General features: G+C 58.6%; 2 protein-coding genes across 5 annotated transcripts; both read left to right on the top strand.

Annotated features, from left to right (window-relative positions):
* The first annotated feature begins 293 nt into the window (after nucleotides 1-293).
* On the top strand, nucleotides 294-11,013 carry COASY (Coenzyme A synthase). 4 transcript variants are annotated; one of them, XM_037886989.2, is made up of 10 exons: nucleotides 294-510; nucleotides 1,636-2,304; nucleotides 3,350-3,564; nucleotides 4,833-4,964; nucleotides 5,727-5,916; nucleotides 7,550-7,614; nucleotides 8,471-8,555; nucleotides 9,247-9,344; nucleotides 9,436-9,582; nucleotides 10,318-11,013. In XM_037886989.2, exons 1-10 carry the CDS (start codon nucleotides 420-422, stop codon nucleotides 10,363-10,365), a joined length of 1,740 nt encoding a protein of 579 aa, XP_037742917.1. In that variant the 5' UTR covers nucleotides 294-419; the 3' UTR covers nucleotides 10,366-11,013. The 4 variants fall into 4 exon arrangements, 1 of the variants encoding a protein (XP_037742917.1); XR_005223509.2 differs by lacking the exon at nucleotides 8,471-8,555 and having other exon boundaries at nucleotides 372-510; XR_005223511.2 differs by lacking the exons at nucleotides 8,471-8,555; nucleotides 9,436-9,582; nucleotides 10,318-11,013 and adding an exon at nucleotides 7,265-7,388 and having other exon boundaries at nucleotides 372-510.
* Nucleotides 11,014-15,563: 4,550 nt separating this feature from the next.
* Nucleotides 15,564-18,328, top strand: LOC102942725 (coenzyme Q-binding protein COQ10 homolog B, mitochondrial). The gene is made up of 5 exons (XM_037887155.2): nucleotides 15,564-15,739; nucleotides 16,122-16,280; nucleotides 16,545-16,737; nucleotides 17,382-17,483; nucleotides 17,831-18,328. Exons 1-5 carry the CDS (start codon nucleotides 15,654-15,656, stop codon nucleotides 17,996-17,998), a joined length of 708 nt encoding a protein of 235 aa, XP_037743083.1. The 5' UTR covers nucleotides 15,564-15,653; the 3' UTR covers nucleotides 17,999-18,328.
* Nucleotides 18,329-18,532: the final 204 nt, after the last annotated feature.

Consider the following 18,532-nt stretch of genomic DNA (forward strand, 5'->3'; position numbering starts at 1 on the left):
AGCAACCCCTCCCCACCTCTCCCCTTAGCCCCCCCCGCAGGAGCCCCTCCCCACCTCTCCCCTTAGCCCCGCCCCCTGCAGGAGCCCCTCCCCACCTCTCCCCTTAGCCCCGCCCCCTGCAGGAGCCCCGCCCCACCTCTCCCCTTAGCCCCCCCCGCAGGAGCCCCGCCCCACCTCTCCCCTTAGCCCCGCCCCCTGCAGGAGCCCCGCCCCACCTCTCCCCTTAGCCCTGCCCCCTGCAGGAGCCCCGCCCCACTTCTCCCCTTAGCCCCGCCCCCTGCAGGAACCCCGCCCCACCTCTCCCTCGTGAGCCCGCCTCCATGCCCCCCCGGAAGTCGGGCCCCTCTCGCGAGAGCCGGGGGGGTCAGAGGTCGCCCGGAAGGTCGATAAAATTGTTATTGTAAACGGATATTTTAAAAATGGCGACGACACACTTCCGGCGGGCGGGGGTAGCGCTTCCGGGTCAGGCGCGGGGCGGCGGCGAGAGGCGGACCCTGGCCCGGCCGCTCGGTGAGTGAGCGCGGCCCCGCCCCCCGCGCCCTGTCCCCGCTGGGGGGCGCGTTTCCCAGCATCCCCCGCGGCCTCCCCGCCTGCCGCCCCCCTACGGGCTGGTCACCCCGAGCGGGGCCTGAGCCGCCCCCCCGGGCCGGGCCGGTTGGGGCGGGGGCAGAGTGGCGGGGGCTGGGGGCAGAGTGGCAGAGGGTGGGGGGGCAGGGGCAGTGAGGCGGGGGGCTGGGAGCAGAGTGGTGGGGGCAGGGGGGATGGGAGCAGAGTGACAGAGGGTGGGGGGGCAGGGGCAGTGAGGCGGGGGGCTGGGAGCAGAGTGGTGGGGGCAGGGGGGATGGGAGCAGAGTGACAGAGGGTGGGGGGGCGGGGGGCAGAGTGGCGGGGGCAGGGGGGCTGGAAGCAGAGTGACAGAGAGTGGGGGGGCGGGGGGCTGGGAGCAGAGTGGCAGAGGGTGGGGGGGCGGGGGCAGAGTGGCGGGGGCAGGGGGGCTGGGAGCAGAGTGGCAGAGAGTGGGGGGGCGGGGGGCTGGGAGCAGAGTGGCAGAGGGTGGGGGGGACGGGGGCAGAGTGGCGGGGGCTGGGGGCAGAGTGGCAGGGGGGCTGGGAGCAGAGTGACAGAGGGTGGGGGGGCGGGGGGCAGAGTGGCGGGGGCAGGGGGGCTGGAAGCAGAGTGGCAGAGGGTGGGGGGGCGGGGGCAGGGGAGCTGGGAGCAGAGTGACAGAGGGTGGGGGGGCGGGGGGCAGAGTGGCGGGGGCAGGGGGGCTGGAAGCAGAGTGGCAGAGGGTGGGGGGGCGGGGGCAGAGTGGCGGGGGCAGGGGGGCTGGAAGCAGAGTGGCAGAGAGTGGGGGGGCGGGGGGCTGGGAGCAGAGTGGCAGAGGGTGGGGGGGACGGGGGCAGTGGGGCTGGAGGCAGAGTGGCGGGGGCTGGGGGCAGAGTGGCAGGGGGGCTGGGAGCAGAGTGACAGAGGGTGGGGGGGACGGGGGCAGTGAGGCGGGGGCAGGGGGGCTGGGCGCAGTGGGTTCTGGGTGGTGAGGCTGGGGGTTAGTGACGCTCAGAGACCAGGTCACTAGAGCTCATGCTTTGCTGTCACCCGCGTAACCGCCCCCTTGCTCCTGCGTGTCTGTTCCAGGTGCCATGTCTGTCTTCCGCTCCGGCCTGCTGGTGCTCACCGCCCCGCTCTCTGCCCTGTCTCTGCGCCTTGTGCCCATCCTGGCCTCGGCCTCCCGGATCGTGGAGGACACGCTCTACATTCACCTACAGCCGGGCCTCAGCTTGACAGGCTCTTCCCAGCCCAGGTCCACGTACGTGCCAGCCACACCCGAGGTCTATAGCCTCATCAACAAGCTGTATGTGGATGCTGACACCCACAGCCACCTCGACGTGCGGGTCCTGCTGACGAACATCCGCAACCAGAGCCTGACGCCACAGTCGCTTTCCTCCGTGCAGAACCTCTCTCACCCGCCCGAGGTGATCCTGACCGACTTCCAGACCAGTGATGGGGGCCAGTACAACCCGGTGAAGCAGCGCCTGGAGCGTTATGCCACCAGCTCTTACAGCTGCAGGCCCAATCTCATCTCTGTGCTGCTGTACCCAGAGTATGAGCCCATGATGGATGAGAGCGAGCCGCCCCCGTGGGAGCCAGACGTGGATGGCGGGGCCCTGCAGAGTTACAGTGATGTCGTTGTAGGGGGCACTTTCGACAGACTCCATAATGCTCACAAGATCCTTCTGAGTGCATGCTGCCTGCTGGCTGAAAACCGGCTTTTGGTTGGTCTCTCTGACAAGGATCTTCTGGAGAGTGAGTGAGAACCCTATTTCCAAACCAGGAAGCAAAACCCCAGTTATGCTTGTTCTCCTTGGGCCGTCACTGCTCCAGTCCTTTTGCTCCCGATGGCAGGGAAGGGAGCCGTTTGTATCACTCTGTAGCATTTCCCTTGGGCCAGCTTAGGACCAGCCTTCATGGACTCTGAAATGGGTGTGCTGTCCAAGCATCTAGTTTCTTTAAAGGTGGAGTGTGTAAATTGTGGGAAAGGGGAGACCACGTGAGAGGATGAAAGGGGAGAGTAGGTTTCACATCAGAGGAGATGTAAAGCGCATTTGAACCATGTGGGCACAGTGGTAATTTAGAAGCATCATTTATTAACGAGACAGGAGAGTCATTTAGGCCCAGCAGTTAGGCTTGGTGGCTTTTATGAAGAGATTTTGTAAACCTTCTAATAGGATTAGCAGTGTTTGGTGGTTTGTATTGCTAACCCTTCCCTGGCAGTACTGCGAGCCCAAGCAGTAGCCCTGGGTTTGTGCCTGAGAACTGGAAACTGGCCAAAGCTGATAAGTGAGACTCACCAGACTACTCCCACTGCCTGAGCCAAGGTGGAACGGCATCCCTGATGAAAAGATGAGATGTCTGAACGTCCCAGGGCCATCACTTGTGGGGGAGGGTTGTCATAGTGATTGATATCTTGCTCGTGTCCCTTGAGCGTGTTTTGCTGTCTGTGTTTTTATGATGGATGTGCTGCCCTCGGAGTTAAATATTCCCTGCCAAGCAACATAAGGCTGAGTCACTTGTCTGTGCTCACTGCTGGTTTGTGCAGAGATGATGCTCCTCTGATAGCAAACCAAAGGAACTGCAGCAGCAGCATCTTGCCAGAGTGGCTCCTTTCTCCAATGCACAGAAACCTGGGGAGCGCAATGTCCTTCGGGCACTAGAGAAGTGAGGGCTCAGGTCATTCTAGAGATTGCTAAAGCCTCTGTTGGCCCCTCCTTTAACTGTCACTATTTGCTGCTAGCTCTGGGTGCAGGGAGCTGTACACTGTTGCTTCCTCCCTGTTTCTTGTCCCTTCCAGATAAGATGCTGAAGGAGCTGATCCAACCATATGAGCAACGAGCGGAGAAGCTCTGTGAGTTCCTGGTGGACGTGAAGCCCTCTTTGCGTTATGACATTGTGCCTCTGGTAGACCCCTATGGCCCATCGATAACGGACCCTGACCTGGAGTGTATAGTAGTCAGTGAGGAGACCCGCAAGGGAGGGGTGGCCGTGAACAAGAAGAGACTTGAAAATGTAATGCCTTTAAAGCTGACCTAGTGGAATACACCCCCTCCTGCTATTCATTCCTTACTTGTGTGGCGAAATCTGGTGGCATTGAAAGTGAGGGCCTGGGAGTTCTCGACAAAGCCAGGCATGGGCAGCAGGTGCTGTACAAGCGCCCCAGTTTGACAGTTCCTGTGAATAGTAGTCCTGATCTGCACTCCCCCTGCTGTTCCAGGCCTGGGCTTCCTCCCCCCTCCCCCACCCCCCCCGCAACTCAACTCTGCCAATGCCCCTCATGAGCTGGCTGTCCTTCCTGACTGCGTTGCGAAGGGAGGGTGCAGCTGTTCCAGAGGAAAAGAGTGAAAACTCAGATAGCTGTGAGCGAAGAGTGCAAGGGATAGATGGGACCAAACAGTTTATTGTGTTCTGTTCTCCTCTGAGCTCCACAGAGATGGCCCCTCCATGGCGGGGACCCTGCCCCTTAAGGGGTGTAGCTGGGACAGCCCCAGTCTGGGGGAGGATGTGGCTGTACCTCTTCACTGGGGCTGGCCTTCTGCAGAAACCTCCCCCAATCTGTGGCTCATGCCATGAGGTGTAAAGCCCTGCCCCTCCAGCCATACCCCCTCGGGAGCAGTGCGGGAAGCTACCCAAGGGGGACCCTTTCCTCCAGTCATCTCTTCTCACTGGTTGAGCAAGAGCACTCCAGTGATGCACCTGGGAGCTCAGCAGTCCCCGTTGAGGCTCCCCTTCTCTGTCCACTGTCATGTATAGGAACTGCCAGCCCCGTCAGATGGGACCTGGGCCCAGCTGGGCATTTCTGTCTCCAACAGCAGCTGGTGCCCAGTGCATGAATCCCCTGAATGGACGATTCTGGAATAGCCTGCCCCAGGGGAGCTCTCTCCTGGGCCCAGGCAGTTACTGGTTGGCCTGGCCCAAAGGATAGTAGGGGAGCTGTGTCCTGTAGGTGGAAAGTGGCTCCTGATTCCTAGAGACCCTCCCCTTCTCTGGCTGCTGCTTTCACGCCTGACTCCAGAGTCCCCTTCTGTCATCCCAGTCCTTGCCCAGCAGTGGCCTGTAGCACTGCCCAGTCGCAGGCAGGTGGGGACTAATCGGTGAGAGGCAGCAACCTCCAGCCTCCTTGCAGAACTGCCCACATCCCGGCTGATTGCAGAGGGCTTCCAGAGCTTGGTGTGAAGACGTTGCCTTCACTGTGACTCTGCTTGGGGGCTGGTCTAACTGAAGGGCTGCTGGTGGCTCTCCACCCTCTGACCGCGCTGTGCTGCACGTTCTGTTTGCAGGGGCTCTCCGAACTGGCCCTCCATGAGATCCTGCTGGTTAAAAATCCCAGGCATGGAGAGAATGAAGAGGAAAAGATCAGCTCCTCCAGCATCCGGCAGAGGCTGCTCGGAACACTGCTGCAGCCACCCCAGGTAGGATGGCACAGTAACTTGGAGGCTCTGCAACAGTGACTCCAGTCCGTTTGCCAAGCGACCTCTGGCTTGTAGGGTTTTGTGTGGCTTCTAGCCCTGGGGAGAGACGCTGGTCTACTTGACCTCCAGTGAGTGGGGACCAGAAACAACAATGGCTCCCCCCAGGAGAGGGGTGACACAAAGACAACAGAGCTCAACTGCATGTCCTGGGTCAAATAACAAGGACAGCGATGAGAGTAGGGACATAGAGACAACACAAGGGGGCGCCGAGCAGAGGGCCTGGACAGGGCCCGTTGCTGGAGTCAGCTGGCACTGTCCAAAAGAACTCGGCCCAGCTGCCTGCCTGAATGAGTTCTGGGGGAAAGGGCCCTGTAACTGCATCCTCCTGGACTGACCTGATCCCAGAAGGAGGTTGACGGTGACATTCCCGGGCTTAGTTTGGATCCTGTGACTGTAACTAAACACAGGGAGAAGTGCAGCTGGATGCTGAGCGGGTTTTGGAGGAGGTGTGGCAGCCTGGTGTGGTGGACATTGGGGTGTGCCGGGGTCTCCCTTTCAGGGGCATCCACGGAACATACCAAGACCAGACCATGTCTCTACTCACGGTCCCAGGGAGGAGCTGTCAGCTTGCATCAGCTTTCACATCCATCCTCAGAGCTCGTGGGGAGTCACGATCAGGGCCTCTTCTCCCCAACCCTTCCTGCCCCCACCAGCGCTGAGTAGCTTTGGAATCTTCTGATGCCGTAACTCTTCTTTGCGTAGAAAGACCCAGCCCGGCCTTCTCGCCCCTATGTGATCGGTCTGACTGGGGGAACTGGAAGTGGGAAAAGTTCCATTGCCAGACACTTGGAACACCTGGGAGCTTTCCGCATCGATGTTGACAAACTTGGCCACGAAGCCTATGCCCCCGGTGGCCCTGCATATGAGCAGGTGGTGGAGGAGTTCGGAAAAGGTACAGCCAGCAAATTCTGCATAGAACGCCGGGGCAGCAAGGGTAATGGGAACACATCTGAGTTCCAGATCTCTCCCTCCTTTGGTTTGGGAGCAGTCAGCGTACCCTGTACTTCCCCAGCTAAGGCGGATGTGGAGAGCTAATGTCTGAAAGTGAAGTGCTGGAGCTGGTTTTCTTATCCACTGACCTCTTTGGCTGTAAACAGCACCCATGGTTATTTGCCCTGGGCCCAGGGTGCTCGCTGACTTGTGCTTCCCTGTACTGGGTAATCGCTGCCACTGAAGCAGGAAAACACCAGGCCACCTAGAGTTTGTCTGTTGGCTGACTCGTCCCTAGGTGGTGTCTCAGAACCAAACAAACAGCTCTTTGGGATCCAGAGGATGCTCCTGGCAGAGAGCTCTTTTGGTAATAGGTTGGTTTGGAAGCCTAAACTGCTTGGTAGGGACCCTGTAGGACAAGGGCACCCAAGCTTCGGTGATCTAAGGACTGTGTTGCAAGCAGAGTTGTGGGAGCACAAAGGCTGCCGGTGACTGGCAGAAAATGGTGCCAGCTGCAGGTGCCCTCATCCTTAGTACAGAGGTCCCAGCATACAGTGCTCCAGCTCAGCGGCTCTCAACCTTTCTAGACTCCTGCACCCCTTTCAAGAGTCTGATTCGTCTTGTGGACCCCATAGTTTCCCCTCACTTAAAAACTCACAAAATCAGACATACAAATGCAGGAGCGTCACAGCACGCTATTACTGACACATGGCTGACTTCCTCATTTTTACCATATAATTGTAAAATAAATCCATTGGAATTTAAATATTTTACTTACATGTCAGTGTATAGTATACAGAGCAGTATAAACAAATCATTGCCTATGAAATTTTAGTTTGTACTGACCTCACTAGTGCTTTTTATGTAGCCTGTTGTAAAACTAGGCTCTAGGTGAGTTGATGGATCTCCCGGAAGACCTCGGCGTACCCCCAGGGTATGTGTACTCATGGTTGAGAACCACTGATCTAGTTTGAGCCAAGCAGAATGTGCTTCGTTTAAAATGAAACCTAGCATATTGGTCTGTAGCATTTTTAGGCCTTGCCTCTGTATTAAAGATGAGAGCTATGCTGTGCCATGAGCATGTTGGCCACCTGCTGCTTTAAGAGTGACCTGAAGGTGAGGAGAAAGGGACTTAGAGACGGGCCTGTACGGTTGTCCAAAAATCTGTTGTCTTTTCCATAAGAAATTCAGGTCTCGGTGGTGCCTGGTGACGTGTTATGTGGCAGCTGAGCAGTGGAGGCGGGGGAGAGATTCTTAGGGAGATCATTGAGCTGTTTTTAACTGCTGTTGAATTCCGCTGCCTAATGAAGCATACATAGGGAGAAAGGACACTTCCGGTAAAGCGAGAGACCTCCCACTCCGTAGCTGTGCCTGCCGACAAGCTCTCCAGCTCGAGCAGGGAAGGCTGAACTTGACATTCCTAATGTTCTCAAGGTGAAGGGAAAAGGCCTTTCCTGCCCTCTCTACACTTTAAAGACGCCCAGGGTTTGCAGTGCCCTTTAAGGGAATGCCAGGCAGAGACACCATTCAGCAGCCCCTGCTTCCCCGGTGCTGCAGCTCTGAGTCTTTTTTTCCTCTTTCTCTTTGTCTTCCAGACATTCTGAATGAAGATGGGACAATTAACAGGAAAATCCTTGGGGCCAAAGTGTTTGGAAACCAGGTAAAACCCGCCCAGCTCAGTGTCAATATTTCCCCTCTCCTGTCCCCGCTGCTGCCAAGGCTTTGGTGTCTTCCGCTCTGTGCTTCTGCTGCTCCCTCCCTCGGCTCCCACAGGCTGTTTTTTCTCTAGTGTGAAGGTGTTGGCGGCGCTGGAGACCTGGATCCCCTCCGCAGCACAAGCACAAGCCACCTACTTGGGGAGACCCACTTCCAGGGCAACATCTCCCAGTGTTGGTCTGAGCGCTGGTGTAGATGTGGCCCAGGCTGATTGGCCCTCTGTGTCCTGGGGTTTCCCTGAGCAGAGTTAGCCAACACGGTGATGGGAATGGACCACTGGTCCGCTCCTGTGCTCCCCCTTTCACTAGCCAGACCAACAGTGGGAGATTAGCCACCCTGGGTTTTGAGCTGCAGCTGAGGTGTGGAAGGGGAGTTCAGTCTCCATGACCTCGTCGCTCCTTGGCTTGTCTGAGTCAGAGCCCTGTGTGGACACCTTTCTGCTGAGGCCTGGACTGCGACTCCCACTTCCCCAGCTTCCTCTGTTACATCGTGATAGATCCTTGCAAAGCTCCTCTCAGCTGAGCTCTTGCAGTGACTGGGATCAGGCTACTGCTGATGGAGCAGCTCAGAGAATCTGTTCCCTGCAGGGCAGGAAAGAGGAGGAGAGCACCTTGCTTCCTAGTGCAGCATCACCACCTTCCATTGGGGGCTAACCTAGGCAGCTGGAAACGTGGGGCCCTGGGGGGAGGGGGCAATAGGGATGCTTGTGGGCGACTCCCCTTGCTGGGTTACCCAGGAAATCTGTCACTTGATCATATTTGAAAGCAAGTAACTGAAGTCCAGCCATGTGCCCTTGCTAGGAGCAGTTAAAGTGTCTCACAGACATCGTGTGGCCTGTGATCGCTGAGATGACAAAGAGGCAGCTGAATGAAGCGGCAGTGCAGGGTGAGCGTGATCTTCCCCTCTGAACCCAAAGGGGACTGGGACACATCATCCTATTACCACCGTACAGTCCAGAGACCCTGGGTACCTGCTGTCCTAAGCCCCAGCCTGCAGCTGCATCTGTTTCCTGATCAGCCTCGAGCTGTTAGGTTTTCCCAGCTCAAACCTTTCTGTGCTTTACTGGGAGCTCGTCCACTGCATCTCGGAGCCTTTGCTCCCTGCAGTTGGGTAAGTGCTGGGGGCCAAACTGCTGCCAGACTTGGATGGGAGCCTTTGCATTAAATGGTTGGATACTCTGCCGCCCTCCCTTTCCAGAGAAGGCCATGGGTGCATTTGTAATACCATATCTCAGCAGTGAGGGTGTTGCATGTGTTTTCCCCAGGCGAGAATTCCTCTAGCTTCCTGGGGAAATGGAACGCCCCTGGAGCATTGCTAGCCTGACAGGCATTTTCCTGGAGACGCTCCTGTGGCCCGGCCCAGCCTGTGTGCACATGCTAGGCAGGAAACAGTCTGGGGCCTGCTGCTTTCTCTTCTGCACGGGGTTCTCTTGCTCCGCGGTAAGGTGTCTGCGCTGCCAATTTGCAGGAACTCGTGCCATTTCAGGCTTGCTTGGATTGGCTCGTATAAACAGCCCCAGGGAACTGTGCGTGCTTGTGGTTCCCAGGCACTCACGGGGAAGGGCCTTGTTCCACAGGTAAAGCGGTGTGCGTGCTGGATGCTGCGGTGCTGCTGGAGGCTGGCTGGACGGACATGGTCCATGAGGTGTGGATGGCCAGCGTCCCGGAGAAGGAGGTAGGCGACTCCCTCCCCCAGCCGTTTGCTGTTAGTGATTGGCTCCTCATGTGCCCGCGTGGAAGTGAACGTCCCCGCTTGGTCTTTTCAGGCCCTGCGCCGCATCATGGCCAGAGATGGGCTGAGTGAAGAGGCTGCTCGGAACCGGCTGCAGAGCCAGCTGAACAGCAGCCAGAGGGTGAAGCAGTCCCATGTCGTGCTGTACACCCTCTGGGAGCCGGAGGCAACCCAGAAACAGGTGAGAGCCCAGGGTCTGCCCGGCTGGGGATCCAGGAGTGCTTGCTGTCTTGCCTAGGACAGGGCAGCAGGGATGGAGGGGAGTCGCTGGGGTCCATCCCTGTGGCAGAGATGCAAACCCTACCTACACTGCAGCTTCAGCCGAGGAGCTAGATACCATGTGGTTAGATAAGAGTCCTGCCTATGCTACCCTAGAGCCTTGGACAAGCTGCGTTCCCACGGCTCGCCCTATTATGATCAGATCGGGTGAGAGCGTTGTTCTGCTCTAGTGTAAATGGGGCTTAAGGAGTATCTAGTCCCTACAGCGGGCTCAGATAAGGAGCTAGGGATCTTCCGTGTCCCTCTCCCCATGGAGGAGCTATGGCTGCTGGGTCTCTTTCCTTCCCGGGGTGAGGGTCGTCTCCTTGAAAAGCAGCTCATTCTGGTAGATACCCAATTGCAGCATTAGCTCAGCGGAATCAGGGGTTAGTGGAGTGGCCAGTGAGACCCCCCAAATCCTGTCTGTGCTGCAGCCACCCCTGGCAGAGCCGCCCCACAGGTGGGTTAGGAGTCCTAAACAGCCTGAAAGGAGTGAAAGGTTCTGGGCCTTTGTGCATACTGCGCTGTAAGTGGAGTTCACGCCTGTCCCTGCACCAGTGCCCTAGTAGGCTGTGCCCATCTCTGCCCTGGCACAGCTGCATTTGGTGCCCTCTTTTGCTGCTGACCCTGACTTGCTGTCCCATGTTTGTTCTGGCAGGTGGAGAAGGCCTGGGCCCTCCTGCAGCAGCGCATCGGCCGAGACTAGAGTCTTGGGACCTGGTGGTTTTTCCTATCACTCCCGTCTCATCTTCATGCACAGCCAGACTGGGAATCACAGCACTGCTGGGTCCTGCTGCCGGGGCTGAGTGCCTGCGCGCTTGACCCCGCTGTGTATCTCACACCGTGTTCTAGCATCCCACGTCGTCAGTCAGCAGGGCACAGTTCAGGTCTCAGCTGGGTGGTTAAAATGGCTCATCTGGTGTCGAGGGGAAGGGGCTGGGGGCAGAGACATCCTGCTTTACTGTAGCCAAAGGCCCTGACCAAGAGGCAGTACCCTGCTGCGGGAACAAAGGGCAGTGAGGGGCAGCATGGGCACAAGCCAGGAAGGCACCAGCAGCACTTGCCTGATGTGACCGATGTCCCCTGCGCCCTCTGAGGCTGCAGTCTCAGAGGAGCCAGAGAACACTGCCACACAGCACGTCCCAGGGGGAGGCCCAGCTTCGTTTGCCACCCTAATCATCTTTGGGTTACACTGTGTGGAGTGGTGACATGAGCGCAGTCACCCCCCTTGTATGATCAGTATTGTTGGATTGTCCCCCCGTCTCAGTGGATGGGCCGCCGTGGTATGGGTTGCCAGACCTGGGCGTACTGTGTACCCTGCAGGCATGTGCCAGTTAAAGGTCCGGTTTGCGCAGTCTGTCTCCGTGTGGTAATTGTTCTGCCAGGCCTCTTTCTTCTGTTCGCCTCGAGCCCAAGGGCCTGTCCCCAGGCCGGCTGCGTTTGTGCCGCTGGTCTAAGGTAAAGCCGCTCTTCCCGCCGGGTGGGGGAGTCCTGTTGGCTTGCGATGGGAGCTTCACTAGCCCTCAGCTGTCACTCCGTGCAGTGCAGGCTCCTGCACCAGTGTCCGGGACAGCTGTGCCCACAGGTGCTGAGCCCTGGGCCAGCACCAGACCGGAGGCCTGTTGAACTAGGGGACCCCGGAGGGCTTTTCCCCGTTCTCTGAGCACTGCCAGGGCCAGCCTCGTGCTGTCGGAGCCTGAGCTGAAGTTGGCTTAAGGCTGTTCTGGGGATGATACAAAACCCCCATGCAGAGCTCTTGAGCAGCAGGGAAATGGATCCAAATCGCACAACACTAGTGCCGCAAAGCAGCCATGCCCCTCCGCTCCTCCCTGGATCCTGGGTGCAGTGAGGAAGGGCTGATGTAGGAGCCCCTCGGATGTGGTGCTGCCATCACCAGTCCTTGCAGCAGGAGCTTTGCCAGTGGGCTGGAATCTGCAGGGGCTGAGTTTGTGTTCAGTGTCATGCCCAGCGTGTACTCACGGCTCTCTCTCAGCCCTGGATATGGCTTGGGCGCTCAACTTGGCGCTTGAGGGGCGAGTCTGTACGGTGCCCTAACCAGCCAGCTCTGAATCCTGCATTAGTCCAGCCAAAGTCTCCCAGGACCTGCCCTTCTGTGCCTAGCAGTAGAGTGCTGATTACACCCAACGGACAGCACCAAAGCAGCGTGCAGGATCCGGCTCCGGCTGCTGTCTGTGGCTATCAGTAACCGAGGCGCTTAAATAACTTTAAAAAATAGACCTTGCAGTTGTGCCAGGTGGCCAGCGGAGGGAGCTGCTCATTCACCCGGTGATCAGCACTGCCCCACTGAGCAGAGGGCCCTAAATTACATGCCACTCTTGCTGGTGCTAATGATTTGAGAATCATTTTACTCCCCCTAACACCTCTAGTGCAAGGCACGTGTTAATAGGTCCAGCGGGTGATGCATGTTTATGGGCACCGGAAGGCAAAGCTGATGGCAGAAGAACACAAGGCAGAAAAAGATCTTGGATGGATGAAGAGGTCTCCTGGGTGGATCAAAAGGACCATTCATCCCCCAAGAGAGTAGCAGGGGGTCGTTCAGAATGGGCTGCAATGGGTGCAAATAATCAAGATGCCACGTAAGAAGCAGCACCTCTAATCCTCCCTTGTGTGTTCCTTGGTATGGGGGCAAACATTCCATCGCCCAGGCAGAACCCAGAAGAGCTGCCCATCCTCCCCCCCCCCCCTCCACTTGTAGGTCACTCGCAGAGTAGATACAATTCCTCTGGCCAAAGAGCAATAGAGGGAAGAAGTGCCCCCACTCCCTTCAGCGTCTGAGGGTTTGTCTACATGGGAAGGAAAGTTATACTGGTTTAAGCCAAGGTGTGAATTTAAAGGGATCATGGAACTGGAAGGGACCTCGAGAGGTCTCTAGTCCAGTCCCCTGCACTCAGGGCAGGACTAAGTATTATCTAGACCATCCCTGACAGGTGTTTGTCCAACCTGCTCTTAAAAATCCCCAATGATAAAAGATTCCACAACCTCCCTAGGCCATTTATCCCAGTGCTTCACCACCCTGACAGGAAGTTTTTCCTAATGTCCAACCTAAACCGCCCTTGCTGCAATTTAAGCCCATTGCTTGTTGTCCTACCCTCAGAGATAAAGAAGAACAATTCTTCTCCCTCCTCCTTGTAACAACCTTTTATGTACTTGAAAACTGTTATCATGTCCCTCTGTCTTCTCTTCTCCAGACTAAACAAACCCCATTTTTTCAGTCTTCCCTCATAGGTCATGTTTTCTAAACCTTTGATCATTTTTGTTGCTCTTCTCTGGACTTTCTCCACTTTGCCCACCTCTTTCCTGAAATGTGGCGCCCAGAACTGGACACAATACTCCAGCTGAGGCCTAATCAGCGCAGAGTAGAGCAGAAGAATTACTTCTTGTGTCTTGCTTACAACACTCCTGCTAATACATCCCAGAATGATGTTTGCTTTTTTCCAACAGCGTTACACTGTTGACTCATATTTAGCTTGTGATCCACTATGACCCGCAGATCCCTTTCCGCAGGACTCCTTCCTAGGCAGTCATTTCCCTTTTTCTGTGTGTGCAACTGATTGTTCCTTCCTAAGTGGAGAACTTTGCGTTTGTCCTTATTGAATTTCATCCCATTTACTTCCGGGCCCTTTCTCCAGTTTGTCCAGATCATTTTGAATTTTAATCCTGTCCTCCAAAGCACTGGCAGCCCCTTCCTGCTTGGTATCCATAGTTGTAACCGTATAGTAACACCATGCCCTATCCTTGTGGCCACTCGAGTCCAGTGTACCAGTGCCTTTTTTCAGTGTTGCTTATGACATTTAGGAAGGGTTTTAAGTTAACCTGAAAAAGTCACTTGGATAGTGGACTGTGAGGGTCCATGGGGAGTTACGCTGGAACAACTCTTGGTTTAGCTATACTGGTATAACTGGTCAAACTTTCCCTGACTGCTCCTTACTGGGCGGGAGCAGGCTCGCTCTTCACACTCTTTTCAGCCCTACAGTAGATCAGGCTGTTTCTCCTCCAGCAAACCTATTACTCTCCCCCCCCCCAAGCTGTGTTCTGGTCACAGAAGCTGCATCTCTGAGGATAGGGTGGGTCCATCACCAAGGGGTCAGTGAAGGAAACATCCCACCTACTGTCCCTGAGCTCTTGGTGATTTACAAGACGCCCAGAGGGGAAGCAGAGCTGAGTGATACTGAGCTTCAGCCCGGCGCAGCCAGCAGGCCCAGCCGGGGCCTGTCCCTTCTGTCTCCAGCCAAGGAGAACATGGATTCCCTGATGCTGGCTGCAGAGTGGCAGCAGTGGAGGGTTTCAGATCGTCTCCCGGTGCTGCTGCTGCTCTTCCCTGGAGAGATTCCTGCCCTTGGAGCCTGTGGAGACGCCTCATGAAAACCTCAGCTGGAATTTCACTGTCAGACTGCAGCGAGCAGGCTCTCTCCTTCCCCAGGCCCGAGTCTGCTGCAGCTACGTCACGGAGGGAGAAGTCAAGGACACTGGGCCGGGAGGTCTGGCCAGGCTGTTTGTCCGCAATCCCCGCTCCCTTGGACTGGCCTACATAGGTGGAGTGTGAGTCATCTGCAACGGAAGCCAGGTTGTAAAGTGTCTGTTACGAAACCAACCCTCGCGCAGGGTTTAGTGGGGAAAAACCAGCCGGGGCTGGGGCCAGCTCTGCGCCCCTGGAGGTCAGCTTGGAGTTCTGCCTAGGCCTCTGGGTTCCAGGGCCGTAAAGACAGCAATTGCGTGTCTCATTCCTGCCCCCGGGACGAGAGCTGGGGTGGGAAATGTTCCCTGGGTCCAGTCTCGCTGCAGCCCTAAAACGAGCCCTGGTGTTTGCAGGCAGCTTCCTCTCTAATTCGCCCCCTGTATTCACACACTAACCCCCCACCCCCACTCAGCGAACACAGGACTCGCACCCATGACACAGTTCCATCTCTGGCCTAGGGCTGGACCCAGGCAGCACCAGGAAAAGGGAGAGTGTCCCCACTTCTTGCCTCAGTGAGCCCATAACTTGTCCTAAGTCCAGACCCCCCCATACAACCATCCTGAGATCTGCCCCCCACCCTGCTCCCCCATACAGCTTCCCTGGGCCCCAGACCCCCACCCCACACACCCATCCTGAGACCTGCCACCCACCCTGCTCCCCCATATAGCTTCACTGGGACCCAGACCCCCCATACAGCTTCCCTGGGCCCCAGACCCTGACCCCATACACCCATCCTGAGACCTGCCACCGACCCTGCTCCCCATACAGCTTCCCTGGGCCCCAGACCCTCACCCCACACACCCATCCTGACACCTACCCCCCACCCTGCTCCCCCATACAGCTTCCCTGGGCCCCAGACCCCCACCCCACACACCCATCCTGAGACCTGCCCCCCACCCTGCTCCCCCATACAGCTTCACTGGATCCCAGACCCTCCCCCCTGTACAACCATCCTGAGACCTGCCCCCCCCCTGCTCCCCCATACAGCTTCCCTGGGCCCCAGACCCTGACCCCACACACCCATCCTGACACCTACCCCCCGCCCTGCTCCCCCATACAGCTTCCCTGGGCTCCAGACGCCCTGTACACCCATCCTGAGACCTACCCCCCACCCTGCTCCCCATACAGCTTCACTGGGCCCCAGACCCTCCCCCCCGTACACCCATCCTGAGACCTGCCCCCCCCATACAGCTTCCCTGGGCCTCAGACCCTCCCCCCCCTTACACCCATCCTGGGACCTTCCCCCCACCCTGCTCCCCCCATACAGCTTCTCTCAGCCCCAGACCCCCACCCCCCGTACACCCATCCTGAGACCTGCCCCCCATACAGCTGCCCAGGGCCCCCCTTGCCCCGGCCCCTCTGCCCCGGACTCCCCCGGCCCCAGGGCGCCCGACTCGGGGCTGTCCCTGCCGCGGCCCCGCCCCGTGCGAGTCCCCCCCCGTCACTGGGGCCGGGGCGGACCCACCCCTCGGGGGCCGGGGCCGGCCGGCGCGGCGCGGCCAGACGAGCCGAGAGCCATGGCCGGGAGCGGCTGCAGGGGAGCCGCGCTCCTGCGGGCGCTGCGGGGAGCTGGGGGCCGCCCGCGCCCCGGGGACGGGACTCGGTAAGGGCCGGGCCGGGCTGCCGGCTTCCCGGGTCCACCGGCGGGGCCGCCAGGAGCCGCCGCCTGGTCCCGGGCCCCGGGGACGGGGCGGCCCCTGCCCGACCCCTCGGAGCGGACGCCCCACGTGGGACCCCCGGGACCGTCCCCTGGTGTCCTGCCCCCCAGCCGGCGCCAGAAGAGCCCCAGTCCTGCGCTGGGGGGGGGGCCCAGTCCTGCGCTGGGGGGGGGCCTGGGGGTGGGGGTCCCTGCGCTGGGGGGGGCTGTGGCGGCGATTCCCCGGGGCTGAGCTGTCCGGGGTTGTCTCCACACCAGGGAGGCTGCCCTGCCCCCGGGATGTGCACGGACGCTCACCCCCCCCCGTACCCGGCCTTCTGCGTTTCAGGTATTTAAGTTCCTGTGGGATCCTGGCCACACCGCAGGCCCCCAAGCGGCCGCCCGTCGCCCCGGCGTGGGTGCCGCAGCCCCCGGCACGGACCTTCCTGAACCTGGCAGCCCCGCTGGGCGCCAAGCGGATGGAGTACGCGGAAGCGCGAGTGCTGGGGTGAGTCGCTCCCGTCGGGCCGGTGTGTGTTCAGCGTGTGAGCCCCAGCGCCCCAAGGGGGGCTTGGCCCAAGGGGCTGGTAGTGGGACTTGTCTCTGGCGGGCAGTGGCAGGGGCCTGTTGCCCAGGGAAGGGGGTAGGGTGCAGGCCAGTGGCTGAGTTCCCAGCCTGACGACCCCCTCGCCAGGTGCTCTGCACGTTACTCTGTGAAATGTCACCCCCCCCGGCACCTGCTGACAGGTGGCTCGTCTCCCCTCTCTTCCAGCTACTCGATGGAGCAGATGTACAACGTGGTGGCCAACGTGGAGAGCTACCAGCTCTTCGTGCCGTGGTGCAACCGCTCCAAGATCCTGTCCTGCCGCAAAGGGCTCACGCGGGCAGAGCTGGAGGTCGGCTTCGCGCCCGTCGTGGAGCGCTACGTCTCTGAAATCTCCCTGACTCCCCAGCACCAGATCCGGGTAAGGGGCCACCAGGGAACCGGGGTTTGTGGGGATGCCCAGGGCCAGACACCCTGGGCTTAGCTGGGAGGTGCTGAGCACTCTCAACTCGCTACAGGTGCTCGACACTTCTGATAAATGGCCCCAGGCATGTCAAGCCGGGGCACCTAAATTCAGAGACTGGTCTTGGAAGAGGTTGCTGTGGTTCCCAGGCCTCGTGTTCTTGTGGCTGTGACCCCCCGACTGCCCCATTCTCATCACGCTTCTGTGTATGAGATGCAGCCCCCAACACCCCCACCCCTCATGCTGAGGCAGCAGCTGGGCTCCGAGGAGCCCCAGCCTTGTATCTGGCTCTGAGCTGCGTGGGTCCATGTCCAGGCAGATCAGGGCTGAGGATATGCTGACGTCCCACTAATAAGTCAGTGCTTGGGACAGGTGCCAGATGAGGAAGCTCTGCCCAAGCGAGCTGCCAGCCCCAGCCTCTCTACGGATGGGGGCTCGCATGTTACTGCCCAGCGGGTGTAACCCCGTTCCGCATTCACAGACTCGTTCATGTGGCCCTGGCTGGGTGGCCCTGGCTCCTGGGTGTGGGTGGGTTGAAATGTATCCTGCTCAGCTGAGAGCCTTGTCGGAGGAAGCTGACCGAGCCACCTTTCCTCCTGCAGGCTGTATGCAGCGACAGCCGCATCTTCAGCCACCTGGAGACGCTGTGGAGGTTTAGCCCAGGGCTGCCGGGGCAGCCGGACACCTGCACGTTAGACTTCTATGTGAGTATTCCTGTCTGTGCCAATCCTCGAGGCAGGCCGGGCTGGGGGTGGAAGAGGCAGGCTTGGCCCTGCACAGAGCATTCCTTCCTTCACGGGGGGTCGCCGTGTGTGGCTAGCGCATGCTTTAGACGGGCCACCCCAGTGATGCTGCAGCCTGCTGCTCTGGCAGGCGGCCCCTCTGCAGGAAGTCGAGGGCAGCTGCAATCTGCTGCATCTTTGTGCTGATTACGTGCAGCCGCTGGCTGGGCAAAGCATGGCAACTCCTGCCCTGGTTCTCAGGAGTACGGTTAATTGCCTGGCCGGAGATCCCTGGGCAGCCCCCGCTAAGATCTGTGTTTCCTTGCCAGGTCTCCTTTGAGTTCAAGTCCATGCTGCATTCCCACTTGGCCAACCTGTTCTTCAACGAGGTGGTGAAGCAGATGGTGACGGCCTTTGAGAGGTGGGCGGAGAAGATGTACGGCCCGCAGACGGCCGTGCATCCCCAGAAGTGTTTGCAGGCAGCCCGCTGCATGTGATGACGCCTCAGGACCAGCATCTCCTGCCGGAATGGGACACCCCTCTGAGCTCAGCCGAAGACTCTGTCTTCGTTTCATTCTGTCCAGATTTTTGGCTGGACGCCACCCAGATCCCTTGCTCTATTTATGTCTATTTAACCCACACACCCTGGGGATAAATTATTTTTTTAATCCTTTTTTGTTTCTATTTAATGTTGATGCCACAAAGACCAAAGGTCCATTGTCCTGATCTATGTGTCTGTTGCAATATCAAATGTTCCTAGACCCAGTGTCCTGTTCTGTTTTTAAATGTTCTGTTTTTAATGTGACCTCAATAAAATTTGGAATGAAGTCTTGTTCTGAACATTTCTTCACCCACCAGCCTCACTTCCGCCTTGGGCCTTTATCGCTTCTCAGCAGCCTCCTTCCCCAGCTTCTGGGAAGTTAAGTAACCGTGACGTCAGTGCACTGAGCTTAGCCAGGCAAACAGGAAATGGAAACTGTCATGGGAACAGGGAGGGGCTGCGGAATCCAGTGCGATCCCAGCTTCCTGTC

This window comes from Chelonia mydas, chromosome 27, assembly GCF_015237465.2.
Source record: "Chelonia mydas isolate rCheMyd1 chromosome 27, rCheMyd1.pri.v2, whole genome shotgun sequence".
Taxonomy (NCBI): Eukaryota; Metazoa; Chordata; order Testudines; family Cheloniidae; genus Chelonia; species Chelonia mydas.